Below are 27,430 nucleotides of genomic sequence, written 5' to 3' on the forward strand. Positions count from 1 at the left end.
GCTACACACTAATATGACCCCTCTGCACAAAGGTGAGAGTGACACGTACAGTACCAGTCAAAAGTTTGAACACACCTACTCATTCAAGGGATTCTCTTTATTTTTACTATTTTCTACATTGTAGAAAATTAGTGAAGACATCAAAACTATGAAAAAACAATTTTAGATTCTTCAAAGTAGCCTCCCTTTGCCTTGATTACAGCTTTGCACACTCTTGGCATTCTCTCAACCAGCTTCACCTGGAATGCTTTTCCAACAGTCTTGAAGGAGTTCCCACATACAGTGGGGAGAACAAGTATTTGATACACTGCCGATTTTGCAGGTTTTCCTACTTACAAAGCATGTAGAGGTCTGTAATTTTTTATCATAGGTACACTTCAACTGTGAGAGATGGAATCTAAAACAAAAATCCAAAAAATCACATTGTATGATTTTTAAGTAATTCATTTGCATTTTATTGCATGACATAAGTATTTGATACATCAGAAAAGCAGAACTTAATATTTGGTACAGAAACCTTTGTTTGCAATTACAGAGATCATACGTTTCCTGTAGGTCTTGACCAGGTTTACACACACTGCAGCAGGGATTTTGGCCCACTCCTCCATACAGACCTTCTCCAAATCCTTCAGGTTTCGGGGCTGTCGCTGGGCAATACGGACTTTCAGCTCCCTCCAAATATTTTCTATTGGGTTCAGGTCTGGAGACTGGCTAGGCCACTCCAGGACCTTGAGGACCTTGAGATGCGTCTTACGGAGCCACTCCTTAGTTGCCCTGGCTATGTGTTTTGGGTCGTTGTCATGCTGGAAGACCCAGCCACTTACTGAGGGAAGGAGGTTGTTGGCCAAAATCTCGCGATACATGGCCCCATCCATCCTCCCCTCAATACGGTGCAGTCGTCCTGTCCCCTTTGCAGAAAAGCATCCCCAAAGAATGATGTTTCCACCTCCATGCTTCACGCTTGGGATGGTGTTCTTGGGGTTGTACTCATCCTTCTTCTTCCTCCAAACACGGCGAGTGGAGTTTAGACTAAAAAACTATATTTTTGTCTCATCAGACCACATTACCTTCTCCCATTCCTCCTCTGGATCATCCAGATGGTCATTGGCAAACTTCAGACGGGCCTGGACATGTGCTGGCTTGAGCAGGGGGACCTTGCGTGCGCTGCAGGATTTTAATCCATGACGGCGTAGTGTGTTACTAATGGTTTTCTTTGAGACTGTGGTCCCAGCTCTCTTCAGGTCGTTGACCAGGTCCTGCCGTGTAGTTCTGGGCTGATCCCTCACCTTCCTCATGATCATTGATGCCCCACGAGGTGAGATCTTGCATGGAGCCCCAGACCGAGGGTGATTGACCGTCATCTTGAACTTCTTCCATTTTCTAATAATTGCGCCAACAGTTGTTGCCTTCTCACCAAGCTGCTTGCCTATTGTCCTGTAGCCCATCCCAGCCTTGTGCAGGTCTACAATTTTATCCCTGATGTCCTTACACAGCTCTCTGGTCTTGGCCATTGTGGAGAGGTTGGAGTCTGTTTGATTGAGTGTGTGGACAGGTGTCTTTTATACAGGTAAGGAGTTCAAACATGTGCAGTTAATACAGGTAATGAGTGGAAAACAGGAGGGCTTCTTAAAGAAAAACTAACAGGTCTGTGAGAGCCGGAATTCTTACTGGTTGGTAGGTGATCAAATACTTATGTCATGCAACAAAAAGGAATTGGTGTAGCCTGGTATATACTGTATATATGCCATTTCTGCCCCATGCAACATTGCACAAGACCAACTTTTATATGTGACTTGTTGCTGTAACTGCTAAAGTATTGAAGAGTCGCTCTAGTCAAATGATGGAGCAGAATCAGATGACACATTTTCAGAGTAAGATTATGTTTATTGACAAACACGGGCACCCGGGGGAAAGTCTTGATTAAAGCGATGAATTGTTCCTCCCAAGAATTGTGCCTCGCGCAGACATTTTATAACTAAAATGACATCAGGATTGGCCTTACACGGATTGGTCTTTACATCATTAATAAACATAAAACATCTGGAATCAACCTGTCACTGTAACAGGTTTTGAGTTTCAAATGGGGCGGCAGGTAGCCTAGCAGTTAAGTGCATTGGGCCAGTAATCAAAAGGTTGCGGGTTCGAATCTCCCGAACTGGCAAATCTGCCATTCTGCCCTTAGCAGTTAACCCCCGACAACAACTGCTCCCCAGGCGCTGATGATGTCAATTAAGGCAGCCCCCTGCATCTCTCTGAGTCAGAGGTGTTGGGTTAAATGCGGAAGACACATTTCAGTTCAATGCATTTAGTTGTGCAACTGACTAGGTATCCCCTTTCCCCATTACAGCATGTTTACATCAATTTTACCTTGGACAAAAGATACGTCTCTCACAGTTGAGGTGTACATATGATAAAAATTACAGACCTCTACATGCTTTGTAAGTAGGAAAACCTGCAAAATCGGCAGTGTATCAAATTGTTGTTCTCCCCACTGTATGTTGAGCACTTGTTGGCTACTTTTCCTTCAATCTACGGTCCAACTCATCCCAAACCATCTCAATTGGGTTGAGGTCGGTGGATTGTGGAGGCCAGGTCATCTGATGAAGCATTCCATCACTCTTCTTCTTGGTCAAATAGCCCTTACACAGCCTGGAGGTGTGTTACAGGTCATTGTCCATTTGAAAAACAAAATGATAGTCCCACTAAGCGCAAACCAGATGGGATGGCATATCGCTGCAGAATGCTGTGGTAGCCATGCTGGTTAAGTGTGTCTTCAATTCTAAATAAATTCACTGACAGTGTCACCAGCAAAGCACCTCCACCCCATCACACCTCCTCCTCCATGCTTCACGGTGGAAACCACACATACGAAGATCATCCGTTCCCCTACTCTCCGTCTCACAAAAAGATCTCAAATTTGGACTCCAGACCAAAGGACACATTTCCACCGGTCTAATGTCCATTGCTCGTGTTTCTTGGCCCAAGCAAGTCTCTTCTTCTTATTGGTGTCCTTTAGTAGTGGTTTCTTTGCAGCAATTCGACCATGAAGGCCTGATTCACGCAGTCTCCTCTGAACAGTTGATGTTGAGATGTGTCTGTTACTTGGACTCTGTGAAGCATTTATTTGGGCTGCAATTTGAGGCTGGTAACTAATGAACTTATCCTCTGCAGCAGAGGTAACTCTGGCGGTCCTCATGAGAGCCAGTTTCATCATAGAACTTGATGGTTTTTGCGACTGCACTTGAAGAAACTTTCAAAGTTCTTGAAATGTTCCGCATTGACTGACCTTCACATCTTAAAGTAATGATGGACTTTTGTTTCTCTTTGCTTATTTGAGCTGTTCCTGCCATAATATGGACTTGGTCTTTTACCAAATAGGGCCATCTTCTATATACCAACCCTACCTTGTCACAACACAACTGACTGGCACAAACGCATTAAGGAAAGAAATTCCACAAATTAACAAGGCACACCTGTTAATTGAAATGAATTCCAGGTGACTACCTCATGAAGCTGGTTGAGAGAATGCCAAGAGAGTGCAAAGCTGTCATCAAGGCAAAGGGTGGCTATTTGAAGAATCTCAAATAGATAACACCTTTGGTTACTACATGCTTCCATATCAGTTATTTCATAGTTTTGAGGTCTTCATTATTATTCTACAATGTAGAAATTATGACAGCTTTGCACACTTGACATTATCTTAACCAGCTTCATGAGGTAGTTACCTGGAATGTATTTCAATTAACAGGTGTGCCTTCTTAAAAGTTAATTTGTGAATTTATTTCCTTCTTAATGTGTTTGAGCCAATCAGTAGTGTTGTGACAAGGTGGGGGGGTATACAGAAGATAGCCCTATTTGGTAAAAGACCAAGTCTATATTATGGCAAGAAAAGCTCAAATAAGCAAAGAAAAACAACAGTCCATTATTACTTTAAGACATGGTCAGTCAATATGGAAAATTTCAAGAACTTTGAAAGTTTCTTCATGTGCAGTCGCAAAAACCATCAAGAGCTATGATGAAACTGGCTCTCAAGAGGACCGCCTCAGAAATTGCAGCCCAAATAAATGCTTCACAGAGTTCAAGTAACAGACACATCTCAACATCAACTGTTCAGAGGAGACTGTGTGAATCAGGCCTTCATGGTCGAATTGCTGCAAAGAAACCACTACTAAAGGACACAAATAATAAGAAGAGACTTGCTTAGGCCAAGAAACACGAGCAATGGACATTAGACCGGTGGAAATCTGTCCTTTGGTCTGATGAGTCCAATTTTGAGATTTTTGGTTCCAACCGCCATGTCTTTGTGAGACGCAGAGTAGGTAAACGGATGATCTCTGCATGTGTGGTTCCCACTGTGAAGCATGGAGGAGGAGGTGTGATGGTGTGGGGGTGCTTTGCTGGTGACACTGTTGGTGATTTATTTAGAATTCAAGGCACACTTAACCAGTATGGCTACCACAGCATTCTGCAGCGATACGCCATCCCATCTGGTTTGCGCTTAGTGGGACCATCATTTGTTTTTCAACAGGACAATGACCCAACATACCTCCAGGCTGTGTAAGGGCTATTTGACTAAGAAGGAGAGTGATGGAGTGCTGCATCAGATGACCTGGCCTCCACAATCACCTGACCTCAACCCAATTGAGGTGGTTTCGGATGAGTTGGACCGCAGAGTAAAGGACAATCAGCCAACAAGTGCTCAGCATATGTGGGAACTCCTTCAAGACTGTTGGAAAAGCATTCCAGGTGAAGTTGGTTGAGAGAATATCAAGAGTGTGCATAGCCGTCATCAAGGCAAAGAGTGGCTACTTTGAAGAATCTCAAATATAAAATATATTTTGATTTGTTGAACACTTTTTAGGTTACTACATGATTCCATATGTGTTATTTCATAGTTTTGATCTCTTCACTATTATTCTACAATGTAGAAAATAGTACAAATAAAGAAAAACCCTTGAATGAGTAGGTGTGTCCAAACTTTTGACTGGTACTGTATGTTGAACGTGTTTGCAGTCCATATTGTTGTGATTATATTGCTTCAATATGGAAATACATTAAACATAGGCTATAGCATTCACACTGATATAGGGGCTAGGCATACTGTAAATTGCAGTCTGGACATGGACATGCCAAACGTAGTCAATAAGCAAGATACAATTCAGTATAAAAGACAGTGTGATTCTATATCAAATTCTATACAATTCTAAGAAAAACTCAATAACAACTTGTTTTAAATAGATTATGTCTAAATACAGTTACAGGCACCATAATTGCTCCCTGTTGGAGTATAATACAGACAAGGCAACTTAATATAATACAGACAAGGCAATTTAGACTATGTAGGGGTTTTAGGCACATCCAAACTTTTCACAGGATCTGTATAAAGATTCAATATCAAGAGAAAGCGGAATGTCCACTCACCGTTATACTGCTCGTAAATGTAGGCTAATGTTTTATAAACATCATGGAACCATCTTACAGATCATATTTGCTCTTCTCCAGAAATAGCCGACAAAATTGCATTGCATTCGAGCCATGTAGCCTATGTTCTCACCATGAACTCATGGATGGCTAATATTTCTAATAAGTTTATTTTTCGTTTAATTTATTTAAAAACCAATCAATCAAGCTTTTTAAACCAACATCAATATTTGTAAATAGGATCGGGTCAGAAGCATGATACACTACATGGCCAAAAGTGTGTGGACACCTGCTCGTCACACATCTCATTCCAAAATCATGGGCATTAATATGGAGTTGGTCCCCCCTTTGCTGCTATAACAGCCTCCACTCTTCTGGGAGGACTTGCTTCCATTCATCCACAAGAGTATTAGTGAGGTCGGGCACTGATGTTAGGCGAGTAGGCCTGGCTTCCAGTGGGTGTTCCAAAGGTGTTCGACAGGGTTGAGGTCAGGGCTCTGTGCAGGCCAGTGAAGTTCTTACACACCGATCTCGACAAACCATTTCTGTATGGACCTCGCTTTGTGCACGGGGGCATTGTATTGCTGAAACAGGAAAGGTCCTTCCCCAAACTGTTGCTACAATGTTGGAAGCACATAATTGTCTAGAATGTCATTGTATGCTGTAGCGTTAAGATTTCCCTTCACTGGAACTAAGGGGCCTAGCCCGAACCATGAAAAACAGCCCCAGACCACTATTCCTCCTCCACCTAACTTTACAGTTGGCACTATGCATTGGGGCAGGTAGCGTTCTCCTGGTATCCGCCAAACCCAGATTTGTCAGTCGGACTGCCAGATGGTGAAGCGTGATTCATCACTCCAGAGAACGCGTTTCCACTGCTCCAGAGTCCAATGGCGGCTAGCTTTACACCACTCCAGCTGACGCTTGGCATTGCGCATGGTGATCTTAGGCTTGTGTGCGGCTGCTCGACCATGGAAACCCATTTCATGAAGCTCCCGACGAACAGTTCTTGTGCTGACGTTGCTACCAGAGGCAGTTTGGAACTTGGTAGTGCGTGTTGCAACCGAGGACAGACCATTTTTACGCACTACGCTCTTCAGCCCTCGGCGGATCTGTTCTGTGAGCTTGTGTGGCCCACCACATCGCGGCTGAGTTAATGTTGCTCCTAGACGTTTCCACTTCACAATAACAACACTTACAGTTGACCGGGGCAGCTCTAGCAGGGCAGTAATTTGACGAACTGACTTGTTGGAAAGGTGGCATCCTATGACGGTGCCACGTTGAAAGTCACTGAGCTCTTCAGTAAGGGCATTCTACTGCTAATGTATGTCTATGGAGATTGCATGGCTGTGTGCTCGATTTTATACACCTGTCAGCAACGGGTGTGGCTGAAATAGCCGAATCCACTAATTTGAAGGGGTGTCCACATAGCTTTTTAACTACATTATATGCACAAAAGGTAAGATTTAAAGTGGGATTCTTTTTTAGAAATAGATATTGCCTCTCCCTAAATAGCAGGAAGCAGATTGTACAGTCGACTTTCCTGACTGATCTTGACTATGGTGACACCATTTATCAGATTGCAGCAGCCACTACTGTTAAACCTTTGGATGCAGTCTACCATAGCATGTTACATGTTTACATGTTAGTCATTTAGCAGACGCTCTTATCCAGAGCGACTTACAGTTAGTGATTACATATTTTTTTTATACTGGCCCCCCGTGGGAATCGAACCCACAACCCTGGCGTTGCAAACGCCATGCTCTATCAACTGAGCTACATCCCTGCCGGCCATTCCCTCCCCTACCCTAGACGACACTGGGCCAATTGTGCGCCGCCCATTAGTCTCCCGGTCGCGGCCGGCTGCGACAGAGCCTGGATTCGAACCAGGATCTCTAGTGGCACAGTTAGCACTGCGATGCAGTGCCTTAGACCACTGCGCCACTCAGGAGTTCAAATCCATTCGTTTCAAATCAAATCAAATTGTATTGGTCAAATACACATATTTAGCAGATGTTATTGCGGGTGTAGCGAAATGCTTGTGTTCCTAGCTCCAACAGTGCAGTAGTATCTAACAATTCACAACAATACACAAATCTAAAAGTAAAATAATGGAATAAAGAAATATATAATTATTAGGACGAGCAATGTCGGAGTGGCATTGACTAAAATACAGTAGAATAGAATACAGTATATAGATATGAGATGAGTAAAGCAGTATGTAAACATGATTAATGTGACTAGTGTTCCATTATTAAAGTGACCAGTGATTCTATGTATATAGGGCAGCCAGCCTCTAAGGTGCAGGGTTGAGAAGCCGGGTGGTAGCCGGCTAGTGATGGCTATTTAACAGTCTGATGGCCTTGAGATAGAAACTGTTTTTCCAGTCTCTCGGTCCCAGCTTTGATGTACCTGTACTGACCTCGCCTTCTGGATGATAGCAGGGTGAACAGGCCGTGGCTCAGGTGGTTGACGTCCTTGATGATCTTTTTGGCCTTCCTATGACATCGGGTGCTGTAGGTGTCCTGGAGGTCAGGCAGTGTGCCCCCGGTGATGCGTTGGGCAGACCGTAACACCCTCTGGAGAGCCCTGCGGTTGCGGGCGGGGCAGTTGCCGTACCAGGTGGTGATAAAGACCGACAGGATGCTCTCAATTGTGCATCTGTAAAAGTTTCTGAGGGTCTTAGGGGCCAAGCCAAATTTCTTCAGCCTCCTGAGGTTGAAGAGGCGCTGTTGCGCCTTCTTCACCACACTGTCTGTGTGGGTGGACCATTTCAGATCGTCAGTGATGTGTACGCCGAGGAACTTGAAGCTTTTCACCTTCTCTACTACGGTCCCGTCGATGTGGATAGGGGCGTGCTCCCTCCGCTGTTTCCTGAAGTCCACGATCAGCTCCTTTGTTTCTTGACGTTGAGGGAGAGGTTATTTTACTGGCACCACTCCGCCAGGGTTCTCTCATCCTCCCTGTAGGCTGTCTCGTCATTTTTGGTAACCAGGCCTACTACTTTTGTGTCGTCTGCGAACTTGATGATTGAGTTGGAGGCGTGCGTGGCCACGCAGTCATGGGTGAACAGGGAGTAAAGGAGGGGGCTGAGCACGCACCCTTGTGGGGCCCCTGTGTTGAGGATCAGTGAAGTGGAGATGTTGTTTCCTACCTTCACCACCTGGGGGGCGGCCCGTCAGGAAGTCTAGGACCCATTCAGACCCAGGGCCCCGAGCTTAATGATGAGCTTGGAGGGTGCTATGGTGTTGAAGGCTGAGCTATATTCAATGAACAGCATTCTGACATAGGTATTCCTCTTGTCCAGATGGGATAGGGCAGTGTGCAGTGTGATGTCGATTGCATCGTCTGTGGATCTATTGGGGAGGTAAGCAAATTGAAGTGGGTCTAGGGTGTCAGGTAAGGTGGAGGTGATATGATCCTTAACTAGCCTCTCAAAGAACTTCATGATGACAGAAGTGAGTGCTACGGGGCGATTAGTCATTTAGTTCAGTTACCTTTGCTTTCTTGGGTACAGGAACAATGGTAGACATCTTGAAGCAAGTGGGGACAGCAGACTGGGATAGGGAGAGATAGAATATGTCCGTAAACACTCCAGCCAGCTGGTCTGCGCATGCTCTGAGGACGCGGCTTGGGATGCCGTCTGGGCCGGCATACTTGCGAGGGTTAACACGCTTAAATGACTTACTCACGTCGGCCACGGAGAATGAGAGCCCACAGTCCTTGGGAGAGGGCCGCGTCGGTGGCACTGTGTTATCCTCAAAACGGGCGAAGAAGGTGTTTAGCTTGTCTGGGAGCAAGACGGTGTCCACGACGTGGCTGGTTTTCACTTTGTAATCCGTGATTGTCTGTAGACCCTGCCACATACGTCTCGTGTCTGAGCCGTTGAATTGCAACTCCACTTTGTCTCTGTACTCACGTTTTGCCTGTGTGATTGCCTTACAGAGGGAATAACCACACTGTTGGTATTCAACCATATTCCCAGTCACCTTGCCATGGTTAAATGCAGTGGTTCGCACTTTCAGTTTTGTGCGAATGCTGCCATCTATCCACGGTTTCTGGTTTGGGTAGGTTTTAATAGACACTGTGAGAACAACATCCCCTATACACTTCCTGATGAACTCCATCACCGTGTCCGTGTAAACGTCAATGTTATCTCTGAGGCTACCCGGAACATATCCCAGTCCGCGTGATCAAAACAATCTTGAAGCATGGATTCCAATTGGTCAGACCAGCGTTGAATATACCTTAGCACGGGTACTTCCTGTTTGAGTTTCTGCCTATAGGAAGGGAGGAGCAAAATGGAGTCATGATCTGATTTGCCGAAGGGAGGGCCTTGTAGGTGTTTCGAAAAGGCGAGTAGCAGTGATCTAATGTTTTTCCTAAGCGAGTACTACAGTCAATGTGTTGATAGAACTTCGGTATCGTTTTCCTCAAATTTGCTTTGTTAAAATCCCCAGCTGCAATAAATGCGGCCACAGAATATGTGGTTTCCAGTTTGCATAAAGTCTAGTGTAGTTCCTTGAGGGCCGTCGTGGTATCGGCTTGAGGGGAATATACACGGCTGTGACTATCACCGAAGATAATTATCTTGGGAGGTAATACGGTCGGCATTTGATTGTGAGGTTTTCTAGGTCGGGAGAACAAAAGGACTTGAGTTTCTGTATGTTATTACAATCACACCATGAGTAGTTAATCATGAAACATACACCCGCGCCTTTCTTCTTCCCGGAGAGTTCTTTATTCCTGTCTGCGCGATGAACTGAGAACCCAGCTGGCTGTATGGACAGGGACAGTCCATGATTCCATGAAACAGAGTATGTTGCAGTCCCTGATGTCTCTCTGGAAGGAGATCCTCGCCCTGAGCTCGTCTACTTTATTGTTCAGAGACTGAACATTAGCGAGTAATATACTTGGAAGCGGTGTATGGTGTGTCTGCCTCCTGAGTCGGACTAGTCCACTCGGAATACCTCTTCTCCACCGGCAGCGTCTTGGAGCAGCCTCTGGGATAAGTTCAATTGCCCTGGGGGGTACGAAGAAAGGATCCAATTCGGGAAAGTCGTATTCCTGGTCGTAATGCTGGTGGGTTACTGCCGCTCTGATATCCAAAAGTTATTTCCGGCTGTATGTAATAACAGAAAAAACGTTCTGGGCTAATAATGTAACAAATAACACACAAAAAAACAAAATACTGCAAAGTTGCTTAGGAGCTAGAAGCAGAGCTGCCATGTCTGTTGGTGCACATCTTCCCATCACTGGTGACGGTTTTAATACTCACCACTGCATCCTGTATCAAAAGGTTGGCTGGTCCTCATTAAAGTCCTGTAGATCAATTCGTTATTCCCTTTTTGTTTACAAAGCCCTGCTACAGAAACTACCTAGCTTCGTTGTGTTGATAGAAACAGCTGGACGTAATGTCACACCAACAACAAAAAAACTACAGTGGCGGATAAAAATGTTTGAAGTGTTTCCATTACCCATTTACAGAAATTGCACATTAATAAATTCATGTTTCAGGTAGCCCGCGAAAGCAAACATGGATAGAATGCAATAATTGACTAATATTTGTCATATTTAAACAATTATCATATAGCCAAGGTCCAATGTCTGTGCCATGGTGAAACTTGCACTCCTGTTGATCTAAAATAATTGGATTGTGAAACTTGCCAGCCAACCAGAAAAGCAAGGCGAAGCAATTAATGCATTCTTGAAAGTCAGGACAACCCTTGTACTACAAATATATTTTTTAACAGTATATATTTAACAAACAGTAGACGTGGAGTTTAGTTACGTGATGACATCACGTGCCCCGCGTACCATCAAAAGTATTCGGCAAACAATTAGTTAAAAACACAGTTTCCATCATTTGTCACAATTGAAGTTTGACAAAATAAAAATCCACCTTTGTCAAAAGGATAAAAATATCAATCTTTAGAAAATTTCTCATATCTCTATTTCCATTACACATGTCGCAATTTATTTTTGTTGCCTACAGTCGTGGTCAAAAGTTTTGAGAATGACACAGGTATTGGTCTTCAGAAAGTTTGCTGCTTCAGTGTTGATATATTTTTGTCAGATGTTACTATGGTATACTGAAGTATAATTACAAGCATTCCATAAGTGTCAAAGGCATTTATTGACAATTACATTAAGTTTATGCAAAGAGTCAATATTTGCAGTGTTGACCCTTCTTTTTCCAAGACCTCTGCAATCCGCCATGGCATGCTGTCAATTAACTTCTGGGCCACATCCTGACTGATGGCAGCCCATTCTTGCATAATCAATGCTTGGAGTTTGTCAGAATTTGTGGGTTTTTGTTTGTCCACCCGCCTCTTGAGGATCGACCACAAGTTCTCAATGGGATTAAGGTCTGGGGAGTTTCCTGGCCATGGACCCAAAATGTCGATGTTTTGTTTTGCTCTTGGAGGATGTGTTGGTACCATTCTTTATTCATGGCTGTGTTCTTAGGCAAAATTGTGAGTGAGCACACTCCCTTGGCTGAGAAGCAACCCCACACATGAATGGTCTCAGGATGCTTTACTGTTAGCATGACACAGGACTGATGGTAGCGCTCACCTTGTCTTCTCCAGACAAGGAGTTTTCCGGATGCCCCAAACAATCAGAAAGGGGATTCATCAGAGAAAATGACTTTACCGCAGTCCTCAGCAGTCCAAGCCCTGTACCTTTTGCAGAATATCAGTCTGTCCCTGATGTTTTTCCTAGAGAGAAGTGGCTTCTTTGCTGCCCTTCTTGACACCAGGCCATCCTCCAAAAGTCTTCGCCTCACTGTGCGTGCAGATGCACTCACACCTGCCTGCTGCCATTCCTGAGCAAGCTCTGCACTGGTGGTGCCCCGATCCCGCAGCTGAATCAACTTTAGGAGACGGTCCTGGCACTTGCTGGACTTTCTTGGGCGCCCTGGCGCATTCTTCACAACAATTGAACCTCTCTCCTTGAAGTTCTTGATGATCCGATAAATGGTTGATTTAGGTGCAATCTTACTAGCAGCAATATCCTTGCCTGTGAATCCCTTTTTGTGCAAAGCAATGATGACGGCACGTGTTTCCTTGCAGGTAACCATGGTTAACAGAGGAAGAACAATGATTTCAAGCACCACCCCCCTTTTAAAGCTTCCAGTCTGTTATTCTAACTCAATCAGCATGACAGAGTGATCTCCAGCCTTGTCCTCGTCAACACTCTCACCTGTGTTAACGAGAGAATCACTGACATGATGGCAGCTGGTCCTTTTGTGGCAGGGCTGAAATGCAGTGGAAATGTTTTGGGGGGGATTAAGTTCATTTTCATGGCAAAGAGGGACTTTGCAATTAATTGCAATTCATCTGATCACTCTTCATTACATTCTGGAGTATATGCAAATTGCCATCATCAAAACTGAGGCAGCAGACTTTGTGAAAATTAGAATTTGTGTAATTCTCAAAACTTTTGACCACGACTGTATAGTTGCTTTAGCCAGGCAAGTCATTAGCTAGGTTTTCACCAATTTGCGACAGATTTTCATGGGAATATTCTCAAATCTGCATAAAACAACATAGGGATTTTCCCATCAGAGTTTTCCATCAAATTGACTTTTTGCTGATAAAAGGCTGTGCGTGATGACGCAGTGCACATAAAAAATACTTTTGCTGTTAAATTTCCATGTACCAAATGAAAAATACAAGTTAAATGGGTTTCCATCGCATTTTCAACTGATGGTTTTGTCACAAAAACTGTTGCATTATATAGCAGATTTTTAATGAATTTATTTGCAAATTATGGTGGAAAATAAGTATTTGGTCACCTACAAACAAGCAAGATTTCTGGCTCTCACAGACCTGTAACTTCTTCTTTAAGAGGCTCCTCTGTCCTCCACTCGTTACCTGTATTAATGGCACCTGTTTGAACTTGTTATCAGTATAAAAGACACCTGTCCACAACCTCAAACAGTCACACTCCAAACTCCACTATGGCCAAGACCAAAGAGCTGTCAAAGGACATCAGAAACAAAATTGTAGACCTGCACCAGGCTGGGAAGACTGAATCTGCAATAGGTAAGCAGCTTGGTTTGAAGAAATCAACTGTGGGAGCAATTATTAGGAAATGGAAGACATACAAGACCACTGATAATCTCCCTCGATCTGGGGCTCCACGCAAGATCTCACCCCGTGGGGTCAAAATGATCACAAGAACGGTGAGCAAAAATCCCAGAACCACACGGGGGGACCTAGTGAATGACCTGCAGAGAGCTGGGACCAAAGTAACAAAGCCTACCATCAGTAACACACTACGTGGCCAGGGACTCAAATCCTGCAGTGCCAGACGTGTCCCCCTGCTTAAGCCAGTACATGTCCAGGCCCGTCTGAAGTTTGCTAGAGTGCATTTGGATGATCCAGAAGAGGATTGGGAGAATGTCATATGGTCAGATGAAACCAAAATAGAACTTTTTGGTAAAAACTCAACTCGTCGTGTTTGGAGGACAAAGAATGCTGAGTTGCATCCAAAGAACACCATACCTACTGTGAAGCATGGGGGTGGAAACATCATGCTTTGGGGCTGTTTTTCTGCAAAGGGACCAGGACGACTGATCCGTGTAAAGGAAAGAATGAATGGGGCCATGTATCGTGAGATTGAGTGAAAACCTCCTTTCATCAGCAAGGGCATTGAAGATGAAACGTGGCTGGGTCTTTCAGCATGACAATGATCCCAAACACGCCGCCCGGGCAACGAAGGAGTGGCTTCGTAAGAAGCGGCTTCGTAAGAAGCATTTCAAGGTTCTGGAGTGGCCTAGCCAGTCTCCAGATCTCAACCCCATAGAAAATCTTTGGAGGGAGTTGAAAGTCCGTGTTGCCCAGCGACAGCCCCAAAACATCACTGCTCTAGAGGAGATCTGCATGGAGAAATGGGCCAAAATACCAGCAACAGTGTGTGAAAACCTTGTGAAGACTTACAGAAAACGTTTGACCTGTGTCATGGCCAACAAAGGGTATATAACAAAGTATTGAGAAACCTTTGTTATTGACCAAATACTTATTTTCCACCATAATTTGCAAATAAATTCATAAAAAATCCTACAATGTGATTTTCTTGATTTTTTTTTCTCATTGTCTGTCATAGTTGACGTGTACCTATGATGAAAATTACAGGCCTCTCATCTTTTTAAGTGGGAGAACTTGCACAATTGGTGGCTGACTAAATACTTTTTTCCCCCCACTGTACATGAAATTATGGATAAGAGCGATATTAGTTGTATTTGTCAAACGGCAGCCACCCTCGATATTTATTGGAAAGTAGCATCAAGCTCATCACCGTGCACATTCACCACCCTCTGAAATTCATAATTTAGTTCATCTGTAGCCTAAACTGCATGCTTTCCTGAGTCACAGTGGGAGGACCACACAACATATCGTGGTGTGACTCCCAAGTTTACTTCGATAGGATGGTTATTATATCATTATTTGCGCATAAAGGCATTTCCACTGCCATTTCTCGCATTATTAATTTTACCGACACAAAACGGTCCTACCATGTCGAACGAAAAAAATTGTCTATTGGCAATCATACAATTGTGTCCATCAACCCGGTTGTGACTTTTTTTTTTTTTAAGCGTCAGGTAGCCTAATTCATCCGCATGAAATTGTTGGATGGAAACGTGGTTAGAGACATGATTAGAACAGGTTTTCATTCTCCACAAGATGGGGCTATGATCACACTCAACAAGTAAGCACATGGGGACCATGTTAGTGATTCCAGAACCACCGGAGCCATTAGAAAAAAGCCTGACAGAAGACTCATTTCTAACTTTTATTTTTCAAGATCAAAGGTTAATATAAGTAATTTTTACTATTAAAAGTGCTAATTTAGATACCAACATTGTTACACATGTAAACAATGCTATTGTGGTTATTAAAATGCAACACAACTGACAAGTTAAATACAATTAGTTAACTCACGTGGTCATCTCGTCTTCAATGTCAAAGTAAAACATCGTACCTGATTAAGCAATAAATAGCTGTCAGTAATTTCAAATATAAAAGGGTAGGTTGTCCAGTTAAGAGAACATAGTATGTACCAAACTCTCATTTTCCAACAAAAGCTAATCAATTATCCTACCATTCCAAACCTATGCCTAACACATCTAAAGTGTCATGTGCATTATTACTTTATTGCCAATAGGAAAATCAATGGAGTAAACCATCACCTTCAATGGCTACTGTAGACTTTGCGAAATGTACAAACTAGTCCAGTACACACAGGTAATGATCCCTTACATGACACTTTTTCCTGAGTTTCTCTACTTGGCCATTAGAACATATTGTGCGTATGTAGTAATCTAAAACATCCACGTGAACAATAACTTATTCTAAACACCCATGTTAACAAAAACGTAATCTCGATACCCCCACAACAATAGATCTGTATTAACAAATGAACACAAAAAAAGTGCATCAACAATATAAAACCTTCCAATGTTCCTTCAGGCCAAAAAGGGGACACAAAAAAATAAAATAAGAAGAGGACATATTCCACTAAACAAGGAACCACATTTAGCTATTGAGCCTGTGTCATTGTAGTGAGCTAACATACACAGCGTGAACTTCATAAAGTGAATATAACTCGTAAAAACATTTCATACGGAGTCTGTCGATCCAAAAAGCACACTCAAGTCTACTTGTGTTGATGCTATGAAAATACATATCACCATCATCTTTTTTTTAAGGTCATACATTCGTTACATATTTATCAGTATTTGATTACCTTATCCTACACATATCCCTCGTCTGCCGATGTAAACTAGTACGTAGGCTTTTCGTCATACACTCAAATTAGTTAAACAAAAATAAAACATTTAAAAAGGGAAAAAACTACAGATAAACATGATCGGCACTATCAATCACCTTTGAGTCTGAGACAAAATGTACTGAGTATGTGTGGTTGGTCTCGTCTTCTTCACTACCCCTCTTTCTTGACGCGTCCTTTGAAGGCATCCATAAAGTTGAATGCTCCCAGGTACAGCCCCAGCAGATTCCCAGTCTTAAAGGGTAAAATCCTGTGAAGATGAGAACAGCAGTCAATTAGGCTAAATATTAGCAATGATCACTGCAATGCACAACTTAAAGCCTATTATGAGAACAAACTACAGTGTCTGGAATTGAAAGAGTCAGAATGACTTCATTAGAACAAAGTACAGCAAGTCATTTATTCTGTTATATAGGCAAACTGGTAATCACAGTGGGAATAAATTAAATCTCAATTAAAAACGACTGATGAAAATCCAATAAATTATTCAGAGCATAATCAATGCTGTTTGAATGTCTTCCAGTCCAGGAACAAAACTTATTTCAAAAGGGCATGATAACACCATAACTGCACTACTAAAGATGTTAATAATATGAGAAGCCATTTCATGTCTTAATCATTCAGTCTAATTGGTGGTGAGTGATTAAATCTACTGTATTAGTCATGTGTGTATTGTGTTGTATTCAGCATGAAGCCAACAACTCACTCTCAAAAGGCCTCAATGAACGAAAGTAGCCATGCAAATCGCTTCTAATTAAGACTTACCCACCAGAACCTGGCCAAATTTCCAAAAGTGTTCTACCACACCTGTCTCAAAGACATTTCCATTACACAAAAAGGCTTTGGCGTAGATTGAAATGTTGAGGTTGCATATCATTAGTCAACTGCAGTGCAAATCAGGTGTAGGTCTGAATAAATAAATCGGTGTCGTCTCCAGATAGTCTTGCTGCCCACTCAACCAGGTGCTGCTTTATCAGCGACTGATCCGTAATTGGCATCAATGCATAAGTAAGGTCTGGGTAAGTGTTTACCGGTACTTGCAAGCCTTAATGGAGATAAAGACAAGGTGTTGTGAATGATATCACATTGTCTGGAATGCTTGGCAACCCAGCTCAATTAAGTTGAACTGTGTGCAGGGAAAAACCATCTGTGTCCCTCCTCTCTCTGACTATCTATAAGACACGAGCACCATTAAGGGGACAATTTATATGCTAGGTTCACCAAGGTCGATGACCATGTTAAAACGTTTCTGTTACACATGGCGATTTAACGGCAGAATCTCAGGTTGACCCATTGGCCTTAGTCCAGTCACCTATGGCCTGTGACCATGTTGGTCTTTCCCTTTAAAAAAAGGTCCAATGCAGCCATTTTTATCTCAATATTAAATAAGTACCTTACTTTGATTGTTTCAATTAAAATTGTCAAAAATAAACAAATTGCTTGTTAGCAAAGAGCAATTTCTCAAGCAGGAATTTAGCTAGGACCGTCAAAGTGGTGCAAGTAGGGAGGGGAAAACTGAAAACGAGCAGTTATTGGCAGAGGTTTGGAACTCTTATTGGTCCCTGCTAAATGGCATATTACTATTATTAACTAATTTACCGCCCGGTGTTGTCACCAAGCAGGCAAAAACTCCATCCCACTAAAACAGGCTGAAATTTCAGGCGGTCTTTTCAAACCGCTCTTACATACAAAATAAATAAATGAAAGCAAAACATGAGGGCAGTCAAGTGCACTTGATGTAAATGCTGGTAAAAAAAAAAAAAAGTGGTTTTACCAACTGTTCCATTTGCTTTGTTAAACGAGATGCCACTCCCTACACTGCTTCAAACATTGTTGATCGCTGTCATTAAGGGTGAAATTGTCTGTGGTCTTGAAGCCAATTCTAGTCTATTGTATTGACGCCATTAATACATAGCCTACATTCCAATGTAGATTTAATTCCATGGCCTGTTCATTGCTTCAAACTATGTTCAAAATCAAAGACAGTCAATGTTGCAACTTAAAATGTAAATTTCAATGAATAGCCTGCATTGCTAAACTTCAGGAACCCGTCGCCATTTCATTAGGGGGGAATAGCCTTTTGCTCTGTGACCACAGATAGAGGGTAAACTCGAACTACCCACTTTTTACCCTCCTTTGCCGAGTATTGTTATTTGCATTAGATATACATAGGCTGCTACAGTCTGATGTATACTCTCCTTCAACCTTGCCAAAAGAGAAATGCACACTACTTACAGGAGGTGGCGGCACCTCTTAAACCCTCACAAAAGAAGCCAGAAAGCCCAATGTCATCAACAGGAAGTTGGTAGCCATCCTCCCTCGAACGTGGTAGTAGGTATAGAAAAATGGCAACAGTAGTCTTTTGGAACCAAAGAACAGTTTAAATTGGTTTGTATTTATCACTACTGAACATTTTGAAATACCGAATATATACTAGTGGCACACTTTTAGTCAAAAGATAGATGGAGCACCAATTCGCTGGCCTCGAGTTTGAATCATGGAGAGAGATTCCATTGGTCCTTGAGCAAAACCCCCACCCATGTTACCGCACAGAAAGTAAAAGGTCTACTGGGATTGGTTAGTGGGCTTGGCACGTCCACTTTATCGTCAACACCAATCCATTCATTTTAATTGTGGTTGGATGCCAACCATTGATTTTCTGGCGGGAAAAAACCCCTTCTCTACTAGTGTTTTTTACTGCAACTCTTTTGTTCAAGTAACGTTACAGCTTTCCTTCTCGTGTTACATGTTATGATTCAGACAATTGTCATAGCTAATGCAAACTTTCATAACTTACTATTGTCGATCTTTAATGTTTGCTCAAACAGTAACACGTTAAGCTAGCAAAGTAAACTCAATTAAGTACATGCTAAACGTAGTTCTTTAGCCTGTCATTATGAATCGCACAATTATTCATTAAATTGTTCTCTGCAATATTACTTTTAGACATGGCATAGCCCTGTTTGTTTCTGTTCACCTCTCACAAGGAAGCTAAATATCTTAGGGTTTCACTGGGAAAGAAGATGCTTTAAGTTAAAAGGGAGCAGGTAATTTGGCCTAATTTGTATCTCTGATCCACCCTCATTTTTTAACTGTTAGTGTAATTAACTTGCCTGATGTGAAAGTCAGTGTTTTGCGGGATAATTCATGCCTCTCCATTATTATTCACTGGTCTAGACAATTGGGAGACGGCACAGTATGAAAAGTGTATGCACTCACTAACTTTAAGTTGCTCTGGATAAGAGTGTCTGCTAAATGACTCACATGTCAATGTAGTTATTCTGCACATGGTCAAATACATGTCCATATTATATGCCTATAGGCTATTATAGTTATTTTTGTTTGGTCTGCATGATTATTTTGTACTTGATTTAATTTAGTCTTATTTTTGTATATTTACAATGTCACTTATTTGATTCCTTTACTATGTCACCTTTGTTGCCATTTCACTATGTGAGAAGCCTGTCAATAAAAAATACAATTTGATGACTAAATGTATGTCACCTGTTGATCCTGGGAACCAGGACCTCCTCATCTGATATCTTGCACATACAATCATTTTCAATACTTGTAAATACTTATAGGAAATCAAACCTTTTTTCAAAGGGACATGGCATCCAATGCATCTCAAATAATACATATATATATAAAAATAAGTGGCGAAAGGGAGTAGAGGCATGCCGCTGGCTTGACGCTGAAAAAGCGGTTTGCCTCCGACTGGCAGCTGTAGTGTCGCCGGTCGGGAGAAGGGCGGGTGGGCTGTGTAAGGAAAACAGCATATCGCGGGTGCCCCGTGAATGAGGCGATGAGCAAAAAAGCTGTCGGTCTGGCTAAGAGACATTGAAGACTCATACTAACAGGCTAGTTTGGGTCAGGAACAGTAAAGCCAAGCCCCAAAGGACTCAATGTAACATCTAGGGCAGATACTAACCATTGAAATACTTGAATCTACTTTAGGCAGTGAGGCAGGCTAGAGAACTAGACTGAGGGCACCCTACATGGGCAATTGTAGAGGAAACAGACGTTGTCACCAGTGGGTATGACTAGACTGTGCAGTTTGAACATGTAACCATTTCTGAGTGTTGGAATGGAGTGACAATGCATTGTGTGTGTTTGTGCAGCAGATCTCTCAGTGAGTGAGGCAGTGTGAAAAATAGAAAAAAACATTTTATTTCCATAAGGAAGAGAGAGTAAGAACATGAAGGGATACTCACTTCTTCATGCCCATGAGAAGATACATGCTCTTTGGGAGCAGAAGGTAGACCTGGTCAGTTAAAATGGCCTCAATGATCTTCTTTGCTACGTAGTCTGGATCCAGGACAGGCACCAAGAGAGGCCACCTGTGGGGGGTGGGAGTCATTTCACATACTAGTGCATCTGGTCGATAGGGCGGCAGGTAGCCTAGCAGTTAGAGCATTGGGCCTGTAACCAAATGGTCGCTGGTTCGAACACCCGAGCCAACAAGGTGAAAAAAATAAACAGTCTGTCAATTAAACAAGGCACATAACCCTAATTTGCACCAGGGGCACCATACTACTATGGCTGACCCTGTAAAACAACACATTTCACTGCACCTATCCAGTGTATGTGACAATAAAACAACTTCCATAGTAAGCATTTATTCTTGTGTACAGTAAGTAATTCTGTTTGTTATTGAAAGTGATACTGTATACCCTCATAATATAAACATAACTCTCATTATATAAACCAGCAATGTTGACTAGCAACATTGAGTAACTATCAGCCCACAAATGAAAAAAAGTGTATAAACATATGTAATGTGACCCTTGACCTTCATAGTGTGTGTATTGTGACAATAAGGATATAAATATGGCAACTTTCAATGAAATTCTGTAAAGCACCTATTATGGCTGATAACTTACTTAGAATTGCAGCCATCGAACATGCCAGTGTTGATGAAGTGTGGACACACAATGGTAGTCTTGACTCCATCCTTCCCCGTAGCCAGCAGCTCCAGAGCCACAGACTCAGCAAAGCCAATAGCAGCAAACTTGCTGGCACAGTAATCTATCAGGAGAGAAATGCATGTATTGGCATACAGTAGAGCAGGTTAAACAAAGGGCTCGAATCAAATTGTATTCATCACATGCTTCGTAAACAACTGGTGTGGACTAACAGTGAAATGCTTACTTACAGGCCCTTCCCAACAACGCAGAGAGAAAGAAAAGAGAAGTAAAACACCCCAACATAGACGATATAAAACGGGTCTCCACATCAAGATAAATGTCAACTAAACTGTGAAATTGCATTGTCCCATTTTCTGTACCCCAGTCAGTCTATGGAAAAGACCCTTCAACTACAGTACATGAACAAGTTAAAAATGACATTTTTTTCACCCATTCAAGGTTGATTGATAACAGCTATCGATCAGCTCTACGGTAGGTCTCTTGATTGCGTAATGTTGTGCCCAGAGTTTAAGACAAAGGCAATGTTCTGCACTACGGCTATGGGGTGCGTAGGCTTTTGTTTTTGCCATGCACCAACACACCGGATTTAGTCAGTCGTTAAAACATTGATTAGCTGTCAGGTGTCTTGGTGCTGACTGGAACAAAAGCCTACACACCCTGTCGCTCTCCAGGACCAGTATTGAGGAACATTGGAGTAAGTCATGCACACAGGCATAGTAAGTGGTTTACCTGCTAGTCCATTGACACCAATCATACCCGCCGTACTAGCAATACTGACCAGGTGACCATGGTTGTTGGCAGTCATCGCTGGGAGGAAGGCTTTATATGTCTACAGAAAAATATATATATAATCAGGAGAACTTGCACAATGAAATACAACTTTCAGTTTGCTACAGAGCTGTGTTCATTTGAGGGGGAGTGGGTGAAATTGCTACTACAAAAGGACATACACTACCAGTCAAAAGTTTGGACACACCTCTTCATTCAAGGGTTTTTCTTTATTTGTATTATTTTAGACTAGTGAAGACATCAAAACTACACAATAACACATACGGAATAATGTAGTAACCCCCCCCCCAAAAAAGGGTTAAACTAATCAAAATATATTTTATATTTGAGATTCTTCAAAGTAGCCACCCTTTGCCTTGATGACAGCTTTTCACACTTGGCATTCTCTCAACCAGCTTCATGGGGTAGTAACCTGGATTGCATTTCAATTAACAGGTGTGCCTTGTTAAAAGTTAATTTGTGGAATTTCTTTCCTTCTTAATGTGTTTGAGCCAATCAGTAGTGTTGTGACAAGGTAGGGGGGTATACAGAAGATAGCCCTATTTGGTAAAAGACCAAGTCCATATTATGGCAAGAACAGCTCAAATAAGCAAAGAGAAACGACAGTCCATTACTTTAAGACATGAAGGTCAGCCAATATGGAAAATTAAGAACTTTGAACGTTTCTTCAAGTGCAGTCGCAAAAACCATCATGCACAATGATGAAACTGGCTCTCATGAGGACCACTACAGGAATGGAAGACCCTGCTGGAATGGAAGACCACTACAGGAATGGAAGAGTTAACTCTGCTGCAGAGGATAAGTTCATTAGAGTTACCAGCCTCAGAAATTGCAGTCCAAAAAAATGCTTCAGAGTTAAAGTCACATACACATCTCAATATCAACTGTTCAGAGGGGACTGTGTGAATCAGGCCTTCATGGTCAAATTGCTGCAAAGAAACCACTAAAGGACGCCAATAAGAAGATGAGACCTGCTTGGGCCAAGAAACACGAGCAATGGTCATTAGACTGATGGAAATTTGTCCTTTGGTCTGGAGTCCAAATTGGAGATTTTTGGTTGTGAGACGCAGTGTGGATAAACGGATGATCTCCGCATGTGTAGTTCCCACCGTAAAGCATGGAGGTGGTGGTGTTATGGTGTGGGTGTGCTTTACTGGTGACACTGTCTGATTTTAGAATTCAAGGCACACTTAACTAGCATGGCTACCACAGCATTCTGCAGCGATACGCAATGGTTTGGACTTAGTGGGACTATCATTTGTTTACCCCCAGGCTGTGTAAGGGCTATTTTACCAAGGAGAGTGATGGAGCGCTGCATCATGACCTGGCCTCCACAATCCCCCGACCTCAACCCAATTGAGATGGTTTGGGATGAGTCGGACCGCAGAGTGAAGGAAAAGCAGACAACAAGTGCTAATCATATGTGGGAACTCCTTCAAGACAAGAAAAGCATTCCAGGTGAAGCTGGTTGAGAGAATGCCAAGAGTGTGCAAAGCTGGTATCAAGGCAAAGGGTGGCTATTTGAAGAATCTCAAAATACATTTTGATTTGTTTAACACTTTTTTGGTTACTACATGATTCCATATGTGTTATTTCATAGTTGATGTATTCACTATTATTCTACAATGTAGAAAATAGTAAAAAGAAAAGAAAAACCGTTGAATGAGTAGGTGTCCAAACTTTTGACTGGTACTGTAGGTCTACAATGAGGTTAGAACATTCACATTTTTACAAATGTATTGGCTGATTTAGGATAATGCCTTCTCATTTAAATGCCTGCGTTGATAAAGACAGCTAGTGAGAGAAACCAGACAAGATAGTTTTGTTGATCTCAGTGTAGCAGATGTGAGCTAGTAAGCTCATTATCTCACCCAAAAGTGTGCCATTGTGTTAACTTCAATGGTTTTCTCAATGAGGGCGTCTGGTGCGTCCATGAAATTCCTGCCTGTGACGATGCCTGCGTTGTTTATGAGAACGCTCACATCCCCCACCTCTCTCTTGACCTGAACAAAAACATGTTTAAAACATTTGTTAACATTCAGCACACCAAGTACTTCACATTTTTAATTAACAGACATTTTTGTTTCCTATATCCTGGCAGCCCAGTGTTGTGGTGACGAGGATCTTATGTGACATAGTTTTGTACTTCTGGACATGGATAACAAGTTAATCAGGCAATGGATCCTTATGCGTGACAGTTTAAAACAGGTTTTAACAGTTGAGCAACAAACTGAATAGCATGTAAGGACATTCATGTGGCTTTCCCTTCCCTCTCAGCAACAATCAACATTTACTAAACAGCAACTCCACCTCGCTTTGAATTCTCACAATTTACCTGGCGCACAATGCATTAGCAGAAGAAGGTAAAGTTGGCTTTGACAGACTGTGTGTGGGGGGGGGATTTGGTGAACCTCCATTTCAACAGTAGTATAATGAAAAAGTAACTTGCATAAGGCAAAGCCTGCAATTACTGGTTAATGGAGACTTGATAGACCATAAAGCTTGGTGAGAATTACTCACCAAGGGCTAATATCAGTGCAGGCTTTTCCCCAAAAAAGCAGCAACACCAATTTAACTAAGTACAGTCTTGATTAAAGACTAGTTGATTAGAATCAGGTGGCTTACCTGGTCAGCTACTCTGTAGACCGCAGCCTTGTTACTGCAGTCACACAAGTAGTAGTGGACCCTAGCTGCCCCTTTCTCCTTCACTAATCTTGCAGTCTCCTTCATGCCCTCCTGGTTGACATCCCACAGAACCAGAGAGACGCCCAGGGGGGCAAACTTTTCTGCCATGAGCCGGCCAATGCCGCTGCCCGCCCCCGTGATGAGGACGATTTCCCCGGTGACATCTTTCTTCTTGAGTGGGATGAACAGTCTGACAAACGCCTCTATGTTGTAATAGATGGACATTACAATCAACTGAAGGGTTTCCAGGAGGAAATTCATTTTGTTGACCCCTGGAAAGACGGTTGTCACAATGTAAAGTTAATTTGTTTGTAATCCTTGGAGATCCTAATAAACAATACGCCTAGCGAATAGATTGCAGATGAGCGTTTTATAGCCTACAATAAATTTAGCAGTTTATGTTCTGCTTTTGTAGTTGGCAAATGTATTTCTAACATAGGATCAAATCTTTGATCTAAACATAGATTTAAACTGATAATACGTTAAAACGTAGACTAGACTACTCAAATCAGCCAACAATTATTAATTCGGTGATGTAATCAAACATCCGTGGTACACCGAATGAATGGACAGCGCGAAAAAAAGTCAACCTAATTTCAGTGTTTCATAACGTATCAAAATGTAACCGACGCAAACTTACCTCAATAGAAAATCAACTTCAACCTTCGATATTTTGTAACAGCTACCGCCTCCTTTCAGCACTGGGGTTCTTTAATCGACCTTTGCACTCAGTGTCGAGGCGCGCAGTAATCAAAGCAACAACAAAAAAAGATTATTTATTCACTTAGCAAATATTGGGTTTACCTGCACTTTCAGCATGGTTCCTCCTACTTTTCCCCTCTGCAAATCACGGAGGCCTGTCTACTTCCCCTGGATTTGTGCTGGAGCATGGCTAATTAATGTCACATGACACCTAATCAACGCTCGAGCTCTAACCTGGAACGCCCTGCTGGAAATTCCAGCTTGACCAGCTCAAACTGGTGACAGTTTTTTTTTCAGTTTGACCAGCTCATGCTTGAGTTTGGAACGTGGTAGCAGGTAGATCCATACTCAACAGGTAGACCCAAGGTTTTTTCTTTACGCTTTCAACTTAAAACTGTTGAGAGTAGTAATAGTAGAACGCACAACGTGCAATTTCGAAAATGCATGGGCACCTTTCCTCATTTTATGTCATTCACTGACAGACATTTAGAAATATACAGTTGATCAGTTAGTTAGGTAGGTAAATTAGGCTAACCAGCCATCTAAATCTTGTAGTTATCATGGCCAGATTACATTTGCCTGGCGACCCAAACTCCTTGCTCCGGCCAAAGGCATACTACATTTTCTTTAAAAAAAAAGTCATTTAGCAGATGCTCTTATCCAGAGCAATTTACAGGAGCAATTAGGGTTAAGTGCCTTGCTCAAGGGCACATCGACAGATTTTTAACCTAGTCGGCTCAGGGATTAGAACCAGCGACCTTTCGGTTACTGACACAATGCTCTTAACCACTAAGCTACCTGCCGCCCATTTCTTAGTATGATAGAGCAGCTAAAGAATTCAGTTTGATTCATCAGGTAAAGATTACATCCCCAGGGGGCCCCTATTGATTTTGTTGAGTCACTCAGGTATCATATGAAAGCACATAAGACATGGCAAAACGTGTAGAATTGCAGGAAACAAAGTGTTATCCGCACCCCTATCTCGGTAAAAAGCTAAGGGATGGGGCTGGAGAAATGCAACTACTCTCAAACTCATAGATAGAGCTATAGATGCTAGGACTGACCATCCATGATATCAAAATGATCGTTTTAACCATGTTTTGAGGCTATATAGTGTTTGTTTACATTTACTTTGTTTACAAAGGGGGGGGGGCTGCAGAACTCAGTCCAACTTTAAATTTACTCTTGAAAGTTGTAATAGTATAATTACAACTTATAGTATAGTAGGTGCAATTTCGAAATTGGGTAGCACATCATCAGTTCCTCTTGTCATGTTAGTCATTGCATACCTTAGAGAGCTATTTATAACTTGTCAGAAATGTCCAAATCAATTAGCCCATGTCAGCTAACATGTTATTTTGTTTTTTTAGCCCATAGATATTGTAATTTGTAATCACTCAAATATCACATGAATGCACATTAGACATGGCAAAATGTATAGAATTGCAAAATGTTATTTGCACCTCATGATAAAATGTGTAGAATTGCAGGGAATAAGCTTTACACCTGCAAAACTCTCCACCAACAACAAGAAGGGTGTGAACAGTTTGTGTCATGAACAGTGCTTGTGCCCATAGAAATAGACGTGGTGCGTGTGTGCGTGCGCAGGGGGAGCGTGGGATGTTCGCCAATGCTGGAAGGGGGCCCCATGTGAAAAAGTTTGGGAACCCCTGGTCTACAGGGGTTACAGACATATTTAGCCACAGGGGGGCAACAGTGTCCAATTTATCAGGGAAATCCAGTTGACAGTACATTAATGGCCTGGCATTTGCAGCCCAGTAATAATGCTTAAAGATGGGTTGGCCTAAGCATGCTAACTGTTCCTGTTCATCCGACTCTGGGGAAGTTGATAAATGGCTTCATTGCCAACATCTCAAACTATCTCTTTATCTACTAGATCTGTCCAGCAGGGTTGCCCACCCAGTCCTCTGCTCTTCGATGTCGCCCTTGAACCCCTGGCGATACAAATAAGGGATCATCCTAATATCCAAGGTCTTAAAGTAGGAAACATAGAAAGCCGCGTTTCGTTATATGCAGACGATGTGCTTTTATACCTCTCGGACCCAGTAGCCTCTGTCCCTAACCTACTAGACTTAATCAATTCATTTGGC

At 42.3% G+C, this 27,430-nt stretch overlaps 1 protein-coding gene across 1 annotated transcript; it reads right to left on the bottom strand.

Annotated features, from left to right (window-relative positions):
• Nucleotides 1-15,206: 15,206 nt before the first annotated feature.
• LOC121535118 (epidermal retinol dehydrogenase 2) lies at nt 15,207-25,458 on the bottom strand. Its single transcript, XM_041841852.1, has 7 exons — nt 25,258-25,458; nt 24,558-24,889; nt 23,804-23,935; nt 21,873-21,972; nt 21,099-21,243; nt 20,430-20,555; nt 15,207-16,465 (listed from the first exon to the last, which is right to left on the bottom strand). Exons 2-7 carry the CDS (start codon nt 24,876-24,878, stop codon nt 16,369-16,371), a joined length of 921 nt encoding a protein of 306 aa, XP_041697786.1. The 5' UTR covers nt 24,879-24,889; nt 25,258-25,458; the 3' UTR covers nt 15,207-16,368.
• Nucleotides 25,459-27,430: the final 1,972 nt, after the last annotated feature.

The sequence above is a fragment of the Coregonus clupeaformis genome, chromosome 21, assembly GCF_020615455.1.
Source record: "Coregonus clupeaformis isolate EN_2021a chromosome 21, ASM2061545v1, whole genome shotgun sequence".
In the NCBI taxonomy this organism is placed as follows: domain Eukaryota; kingdom Metazoa; phylum Chordata; class Actinopteri; order Salmoniformes; family Salmonidae; genus Coregonus; species Coregonus clupeaformis.

Excerpts from the sequence above, each read along its gene's own strand:
- LOC121535118 (XM_041841852.1), bottom strand. The coding sequence starts at position 24,878 with ATGAATTTCCTCCTGGAAACCCTTCAGTTGATTGTAATGTCCATCTAT. Across the intron at positions 21,973-23,803 it reads ACACAATGGCACACTTTTGG|ACATATAAAGCCTTCCTCCC; the intron begins GTGAGATAATGA and ends ATTTTTCTGTAG. Across the intron at positions 16,466-20,429 it reads CTTCTCATGGGCATGAAGAA|GATTTTACCCTTTAAGACTG; the intron begins GTGAGTATCCCT and ends TCATCTTCACAG.